A 9187-nucleotide genomic window follows, 5' to 3' on the forward strand; every position below is an offset into this window, starting at 1 on the left:
CTTCTGGGAGCTCATTCCACCAGGTCGGGGCCAGGATGGAGATGGCTCTGGCCCTGGTTGAGGTCAAGCGAGCATCCTTGGGGCCAGGGATCACCAGCCAATTGGAGGTGGCGGGGCGTAAGGCTCTTTGAAGAGCACAGGCCAAAAGTTATCCCCTCGGATACAGTGAGCCCAGACCACATATGGCCTTAAAGAATTACCAGAATTCGACTGGTAGCCAGTGCAGTTGTTGAAGGATAGGCCAAATGTGGGACCTCCAAGGTGTTGCTGTGGGGATCCTGGCTGCTGAGTTCTGGCCACTTTAGAAGGGAGGTCAACAAGACCATATATGTCCTGAGAAATGTTTAACAAATTTTAAAGATATATAGAAATTAATTCCCACCCATTTGGAAAATCCTTCCAGGGCCGTCATGAAACCCCAGGGTTCGTCCAAACCCTGGTTGAGAAAGCCTGGTCTAGTAGATAAACCCAATTAGAGTCCAGTGGTATCTCAGAGATGGACAAAACTATCCAGGGTCAGCTTTTGTGAGTCAAAGCACATTCCATTCAATGAGGCGAATGAGCATTGACTCACAAAAGCTTATGCCCTGGAAAAAAATTCCATTGGCCTCTAAGGTACCTGGATTTTGCTCTGCTACTGCTGATATAGTTTCTTGCAACTGCATCTTGCCTTTCTTGCCTCAAGAAACTCCAAGGGGCTGAGGTGGATTGCTAGCCTCTGGATGATGCCTGGGGATCTCCCACTGTTACACCTAATCTCCAGACTAAAGGATGTTAAATATTGGTAGACTTGTGGTAAAGCCTTAATATCTTGAAGGTCAGCAGAGTGGCTGGTAAGCACATGGGCTGAGTGCATGCAGTGAGAAAACAACAAAGAAAAGCACCTTTATCAGGTGTTACTTAACTAATAATAAGAGTTTGTTCTTACAGGCTGCTTTTCTCTACCTGAAGGAGTCTCAAAATGGCTTACAGTCGCCTTCCCATTCCTCTCCCCACAACAGACACCCTGTGATGGAGGTGAGGCTGAGAGAGCCCTACTGCTTGGTCAAAACAGAAGAAGAGTTGGTTCTTATATGCTACTTTTATCTACCCGAAGGAGTCTCAAAGTGGCTTACAATCACCTTCCTTTTCCTCTCCCCACAACAGACACCCTGTGAGTTGGGTGAGGCTGAGGGAGCCCTGATATTACTGCTCGGTCAGAACAGCTTTCTCAGTGCTGTGGCGAGCCCAAGGTCACCCAGCTGGCTGCATGTGGGGGAGCAGGGAATCAAACCTGGCTCACCAGATTAGAAGTCCGCGCCCCTGCATAAAGCTCTCTCTAACCACTACACCAAGATGGCTTTATTATAGAACTTAATACTACATACTTAGTGGTAAAGAGAATGTTCCTATTCTAATCTAAACATCTGAATAGAGGGAGATGCTTGAGGTATCTCTGCCCTGTGATGTTTGAAGGCTTGGGGAATGGAGAAGAGGGAGGAAGGACTCAAGAGAAAGGAAATTACCCTCTAGGGACAGGTCAATGAGATCTGAAGGTGAGAGTTCAGTGTTCTTATCTCTCTCACTATGGTGAAAGGAGTTCCTGCTTGAGTCTCAAGTCAGGAGACATCGCACAGAGAACTGTTCCCAACACAGACAAACAAGATCAGTTCCCCTGGAGAAATTGACAGCTTTGGTAGGTGACCTCCATGGCATTATCTATTGCTGAGGTCCCCACCCGACGCCATATCCCACCTATCCCTGGCCCTACTGCCAAAATCTACAGGCATTTCCCAATTCAGAGCTAGCAACCCTAGCTGCCCAGGAGGCCTTCCCACCAGGCCCCGATCCTGTGCCAGTGCCACTTAGCTTCAGGAAAGGTGCTGGAATCTGAGTCCTCTAAGGCAGGGGTAGTCAACCTGTGGTCCTCCAGATGTTCATGGACTACAATTCCCATGAGCCCCTGCCAGCAAATGCTGGCAGGGGCTCATGGGAATTGTAGTCCATGAACATCTGGAGGACCACAGGTTGACTACCCCTGCTCTAACGTGCTACAGGGACAATTGCCCTTTGTGCAACACCCCTGTTCCGTCTGTACTATGCTGTCACCTTTACTGGATGCCCCAGGAGTCTCCCTTTTATAGGGGAAATCTGCTTCACCCCTGACTGGGGGTAAGGCAGGGCCGTCAGTGTCTTCCTCCTGGCAAGATACCCATCAGTTTGAGAACAGGTTAGTTGATCGATAATGGCTGGCACACACATGGCAATGGACGGCCTCCCCTTTGGTCCTGCAAGAAGCCATGGGTGTGCCACCATCGCCCCCTAGTGGCTGGGAGAGTTTTGTGCAACACACTTGTGTCTGTGTTTTGGCTTGTATTAGGTGTGCAGGGGCATGTATCTTTTGTTGGATCTAAAGGGAGTTTGGACAAGGCCTGCCCCTTCTTGTCTTCCTCATGCCTTTTTTTTTAAACCTGTGTGGGAAATATGGAGAAGCTACAGGGACCCTCTGGGCTGGATCCCATAGATCCCCTCTGCCGGTACCAGCAGTTTTCCTTCAGTGCAAGGAGCCTTCTCTTGAACCCCAGAGAGCCACTGCAGAGAATTCAGGAAATATTTCCCCTTCCCGGTGGTGGGAAGAGGTAGTTGCTAACCATGGGAATCATCTTCCTCATCCTCATTTAATAAGTCATTGATCAATAGATACAAAATGCAAAAAGAAATTATACAAAAGGATTAAAATCAGGTAAATGCATTAAAAATTTGAAAGCTTTCAAAACAGTAAATTAGAGAGTCCCTTTTTTCAAAATCGTCTCAAATATGCAAAAAAAAGTAGAGTCCCTCTACGTGCTATTAGCCCAGTTCTAGATGGCAGCCACAACCACCGCCCCAAGAAAAGTCCCCACTGGTGAGAAAAGATGGCTGTCCTTAATGCCACAGAGGGACAGCTTGGTCTTGTTTCATGGGATGGACCAGGAACTTTGTCTGCTTCCTTCCATAACATTACATGCAGCTTACTTGTGTTGTGATGTCTCTACGTTCTCTCCCACCTCCCTGTCCATCATCTCTACCTCTGATCATTTGGCTGCCCTGTAAAAGGGCAGGGCAAAGCCTGCACGCCACTGTGACATCCAGACGCAGGCAAGCTGAATTAGCTACTGCAGAGGTGGGAGAGCAAATTGGACACGGGGCTGCCCTTTTTGATGGCAGCTGTGTGCATACATTGTGATGCATTCCCTTTGAGGCATCAGCTAAGCCTCTTGGGGCTTGCATGGACTGAACGTGTGCAATGGAGAGTGAGGTTTTCCTTTGGCCACAGGCCTTCCCTCTAAACTTCATCCATCCCTCCTGAACGCCTCTTTCTGAGCAACCACTTCTAAGCCCTGAGGAATTGCCCAGAGCCAGGGTTCAGCAGCGTATGATCAAACATCCATTGGATGCAACGTTCCACTTGAGGACCTGGGTCTGGGTGCTGGGTGACTCATGTTCGACTACCATCAGGGGTCTATATGCCCTTATGGCCACGTTTCACCACCGCTGTGTCTTCTTTTCTTTTCTTTTTTCTGGGACGTTGCGTGTAGCAAATGGACGATGCCGTCTACACCTTTGAGACTCTTCTCCATCAGGAGCTGGGGAAAACAGCGGACAAGGACGAACTCTGCAAGACGATCCAGCGTATCCTGGAGCGTGTGCTCAAGGTAAGATGGCCCCCCAGGCTTTAGACGCTGCAGCACAGAAGTAGAGTCAGATGGTCGGTCTCGCTCCCGACAGAAGCCGGTGTGTCCCCAAATGGTGTTCCTGTTTAGGAAGGCAGCAAAGGGTTACACGCATTAACAATGCACTATGCGGAGAACAGCAGCACCCATTTTCCTTCCTTCTCCACTTGGGGCTCTGGTCTTGTGTGAAACCGTTTCCCTCTCTTCTCCCTCCCCAGAAATACGACTACGACAGCAGCACGGTACGGAAGAAGTTCTTCCGGGAAGCCCTTCTGCAGATCACCATCCCTTTCCTGCTGAAGAAACTGGCGCCCACTTGTAAGGGGGTAAGAGAAAGCGGCCGCAGTGGAGGAGAACTGTATTTGGGGTTGCTTGGCAGCACCCTCCTAGGTGGATCTTGCAGGCAGAGCAGGGTCTTGGTCTACAGGGTCTCTTGCTGCTTTCCCTCCCACGGTTCCTTTAGAATTGCCTTGCTGGTCCTGCCCAAAGGACCATCTAGTCCAGGGGTAGTCAAATTGCGGCCCTCCAGATGTCCATGGACTACAATTCCCATGAGCCCCTGCCAGCAAATGGCAGGGGCTCGTGGGAATTGTCCTCCAGATGTTTGCAGATTGCTCCCTTTAATATCTGCTCCATTATCTTCCCCACAACAGAGGTCAGACTCACTGGTCTGTAGTTTCCCGGGTCATCCTTCCTCCCTTTTTACGATCCTGTAAATAATTCATTGTTAGAACTGATTCTTGTCAATATATTAGCGGCTGCATTTACAAAGCATTGTCAGTGTTCAAAGTGCTTTGTGTGCATTAACACTTCGGTCTTTACAAGTGCCCTGCAAGGTAGGATGGTATATATCTCGGAGTGTTTTCCCCTGCCTTTAAGAGAGCTGGCTGCATTCCCTGGCTTCATTTTCTTGACAGCCTGTATTCTCCCTTCCGTACTGCTGTTTTCTTAAATATTTTATTATTTATTTTTACATTTATACCCCGCTCTTCCCTATGGGTTCAGAGCAGCTTACACAATTTTTTTTTAATAGACAACAGATTTTAAATCAGCTTTAAAATTCTAAAATTCATAATTAAAATTACAGTGACTGCATGCTGTGATTTTTTTCCCCGCCCCATGTCAGGATTTACCAAAATTCCAGGAGCTGATTTTTGAAGACTTTGCCCAGTTCATCTTGGTGGAAAACACATATGAGGAGGTGGTGCTGCAGTCGGTCATGAAAGACATCATGTTGGGTAAGACTTGCCTGCGTTCTGCAGGGGGTTGGCTTGATGGTGCTGGAGGTTCCTTCCAGCTCTGGGATTCTAAGAGCGGGGAGTGCCTTCGTCCTCCTAAGAATTATGTGTAGGACAACAGCTGTGGAGGGAAAAGGCATATCTGGGTGCATCTCGTTCCCCAAATTTAGTACTCAGCAGAGGGATGCAGGAGATGATTTGATTTTTTTAAAACATAACATTTTATTGAAATTGTATAAAAAATTATCAAAGAAGAATAGAAAAAGGCAGTATAAGAGATAAGTGCAAGGTGCAGTAAGAAAGGGCATCCGTTAAGTGTTGAGTTACTCAACCGCAGAAACCAGTAACCTTAACACTTGTTTCAAAAATAGTGTTCTGTAGGAAAATTGCTCATGTACTCTCAAAGAGCCTCTTGTGGCGCAGAGCGGTAAGGCAGCAGACATGCTGTCTGAAGCTCTGCCCATGAGGCTAGGAGTTCAATCCCAGCAGCCGGCTCAAGGTTGACTCAGCCTTCCATCCTTCCGAGGTCGGTAAAATGAGTACCCAGCTTGCTGGGGGGTAAACGGTAATGACTGGGGAAGGCACTAGCAAACCTCCCCGTATTGAGTCTGCCATGAAAACGCTAGAGGGCGTCACCCCAAGGGTCAGACATGACCCGGTGCTTGCACAGGGAACACCTTTACCTTTACCTGACTCTCAAATGATTGCAAACTATTACAGATTTATAAGAGAAAACTTCTCTCTTTCTTTCAACATCTCTAACAATCTTATTGTTATCGTCTGCTTTGGTCCAGGACATTTCTTTCCCCTTATTCAGAAAAATAGCAAGTCATCAACTCGTTCTTTCTCCCGTTTTTCATTCTGTGGCCCCCTTCAAATATGCCAGGGCTCCCCAAGGGGCTACCTGGCCCCCATTGAGAATGACTGCTTTATAGGATCGTCCCAAGGATCCTCCTTCCTTTTACTGGAGAGAAGGTGGCGAGCTTTCTGATTGTTTTTTTGAAAACCTAATTGTTTGAATGCTTAATACGTTTTAATCATTTTATCTCTTGAAATGTTGTAAGCCACCCTGAGCTCATGGGGAAGGGCAGCATATAAACGAGAAAATAAATAAAATTGAATCATAAAGATACTATATAGCCTGGCCCTGCGTTAAAGTTCTGCATATGTCCGTTTTGTACTTTGGCAGCGGTGAAGGAGGCAGCGGTACAGAGGAAACACAACCTTTACCGCGACAGCATCGTGATGCACAACAGTGACCCCAACCTGCATCTGCTCGCCGAGGGGACCCCCATCGACTGGGGAGAGGAATACGGTGGTCAACAGGACCCAGACCCTCCGGACGAGAAACAGCGCCGGGCCAAGCAAGTGGTGTCCGTCATCCACGTTGATGAAGGGGCCTTGCCTTACGATGTCACATCTCTGGAGGGATCCCCGGAATCGACTGAGCCGGAAGACCTGGGCCGCTCCCCGAGCTCTCCTGGCAGCGTGAAGGAGCTTCGTGGGATGCTCGTGAAGGAGTTTCAAGTGGAGGCTCCACTCACAGCCAATGAGAAGGTGGAGGAGCAGCTGAGCAATGGCACCGTCATTCAGGAGAGCAAAGCAATCCCGAAGGAGAAAGAGGGGAAAGCGCCAGCAGAGGGTCACCCGGCGGAATTCCCTGGTGCTCAGCACGATGAGGAAAGGGAGGTCATCGCCACCCCACCGGCCTCTCCTGCCAAACTGCCATCCCCGGCACTCCCTGAGGAAGTCCAGGTGGAGTGCCCTCAGCCCAGCGATCAGGAGACGGGAGAGGAGGTGTCGTCCCAGGTGTGCGAGGCAGCAGCGGAGCCTTCCTCAGCAACCGGCCACGGGGCCACGGAAGACAGCGAGGGGGTGCAGACTGAGTTCTAAGCCAGGCTCCTCCTGCCAGAGGATTTCTCTTGGTCTTGTTAGCACCAAAGGCAGACTGGAATCGGTGACCCTGGAGGGTGGGGCTGGGAGGGGAGGGCAGGGTGGGCGAGGCCTCGGCTGGTCCAGCAGCATCCCCGTTTTGTGTCATGGTTTGAGCCCTCGGGAGGGGCGCTGCCTTTGGAGGGCGGGAGGGAAGCGAGGACAGAATCCCCCCGATGGTTAGATTTTGCTGCAAGGTGCTCCAGCCGCCTCGTGGGACCAGGCTGTTGCTGACCCTTCGGGGCCTCCGTAGCCCTGCATAGATTGCTTTCCCTTCCTTTGCACCTTTGCTCTACTAATTGGAGTCTTCAGGTCCCCCCCCCACCACTACTGATGCTTGATCTTGGACTTTTGAGAATGCCCGGAGCGGTAGAACAGTGTGGCAGCCGGATCCCCATCCGCACAGCAAATGTTTAATGTCTGCATCAGTCCGACTTGGTCCCATAACTCAACCCTATATAAGTCCACCTTGGTAGTAGCTCTCTTATTCACGATCAAAATTGAATTATGCAAACTATTATTTTGCCTACTCCCCATTTGAACTATTACTAGGATATCTCCCAGCCCCTCTGCACGTTAACACAGATGCTGCAATTTCACACCGCAGCTTTCCCTGGGCCACCGAATCCAGGTGTTTTCTGTGGCTGTTTGGGAAACTTGGAAGCGGCAAGCGGGGTGCCCATTCTGCCTCCCCTTCCGAAGTTCCAGGAGTGAGCAAGAGCTGCAGGAAAGGGAACCGAGCAAGTTGAGCAAGTAAAATTTAACCTGGAAAGGAGAGGCTTCAGAATTAAACGAAGAATGGGGGCAGGATGTTGGAAGGTGCGGGGAGAAGGAGCAGTGAGGTTACAGATTGGGTCTTTATTGTTATTTTTTCTTAACTGGTGAGCAACTTGGGGCTAAGTCTGCAGGTGAAGCAAGTGTGCTTCCTAAATCCTCATGTATTCATGAGCCACAAAACGAAACCTGCTGGTTAATTCAGGGGAGGACACTTGGGTGCTGGTTTTGCCCACCCCATTAATGCTTATTTTTCTCGCTAGAAACTCTGCCGCTTCTCTGCCATTTTTTAAAAAGGGTGTGTATATTCAAGCCTTTCTCTTAAAGCACTATTGTTTTTTTTTTCTTTGGCCGGGGGAGAAGTGTCACAGTTGAAGCAGCCCACTAAGGTGATGGACCAAGGGGTGAGTTTAGGTGATCATTGAATGGAGGGTTGCATTTGGAATGGAGGGTTGCATTTGTCTTTGTGTGCTTGTGGTGCTGCCAATGCTGGCTTGCGTTGGGAAAAAAAACTGATTCCCTGCAGCAATGTTTGTTAAGGAGGAATAAGTTTAGCAATATTTGCTGCTGTCCTTGGGTAGAACCTCATTTTCACATGATCCCCAATGTTGGACGGCACCATCCACTTCTCTTTTTCGGTGTCCCTTTAGGAGACTAAAATGCAATTCGGTTTCTGGTAGGGGGACTTGGCTAGATCCTCCTTTTTTCCCCTACCAGTTCCGCAGAACAGATAGCCACTTGGTGGAAAAGTTACAAGTTAAATAGCACTAAGTTAGCAAATCAATTTATGTGGGGCAGGGGGGGCGCCTGGATAGCAACCAGTTTTTGACCTGCTGTTGTTCCCTTCCCCGGTTAAACGCTCAAGACCCGCTTATATGTTACACTGTGCTTGTATGGCTTTTGCGTCCCCCTCTTGAGTCTGGAGGCAGTTTGAGAGGTTTTATTTAGCAAGCAGGCTGCTTGAAGAGAGACGATGCAGCTGAGTTGGGGGACCTGGTCTCAGGAGTTGCTTCACACATCTCCACCTGACTAGGAGCCAAATATAGGGCAAAAGCTCCCAGCTGTGTTCCAGACAGGTGACTTGTGTTGGCCCCTGAGGTGATGATGGCTGCTTCAGCTGTAAAAGAACACCAGTAGGTGCTGCATCTTTCTACATGTGCATTTGGGGAGGGAGAAGGAGCTGCACTTGAAGCAGCCCTATATGGACCAGCTTGTTTGGAGGAAGCTGAATGGGGAGTGAGTGAGTTTGAGTAGGCAGAGGTTGCTGTTGGCTACTGTGCCCTACTTGGCATGAGGGGAAAGCAAAGGACCAGATGGACACGTGGGGTCCTTTGGGAAATAGCTTTGTCTGGATGGCAGCCCGATTCCCATCTCCCCCCCCCCCCCCATACGCCTTAAGCCATCAAAGAGAGCAGGACACCGGTTTTCTGCAGTGATGGGGTAAACAGGGTCTGCAGGGCAGGTTAAGAAGGTGGTATAATTCACAGGGCAGCATTCTAGACCAGGGGTAGTCAAACTGCGGCCCTCCAGATGTCCATGGACTACAATTCC

The 9187-nt window shown here is 49.4% G+C and overlaps 1 protein-coding gene across 1 annotated transcript in view; it reads left to right on the forward strand.

Moving 5' to 3' along the window:
* NIBAN2 (niban apoptosis regulator 2) overlaps positions 1-9037 on the forward strand; it is a 100967-nt gene extending 91930 nt beyond the window's left edge. Inside the window, exons 11-14 of the mRNA XM_077307092.1 lie at positions 3558-3674; positions 3911-4018; positions 4819-4930; positions 6120-9037. Of these exons, the coding sequence (XP_077163207.1) occupies positions 3558-3674; positions 3911-4018; positions 4819-4930; positions 6120-6823 (1041 nt within the window). The 3' untranslated portion in view covers positions 6824-9037. The remainder of the gene's footprint in view (positions 1-3557; positions 3675-3910; positions 4019-4818; positions 4931-6119) is intronic.
* Positions 9038-9187: the final 150 nt, after the last annotated feature.

This window comes from Paroedura picta, chromosome 12, assembly GCF_049243985.1.
Source record: "Paroedura picta isolate Pp20150507F chromosome 12, Ppicta_v3.0, whole genome shotgun sequence".
In the NCBI taxonomy this organism is placed as follows: Eukaryota; Metazoa; Chordata; class Lepidosauria; order Squamata; family Gekkonidae; genus Paroedura; species Paroedura picta.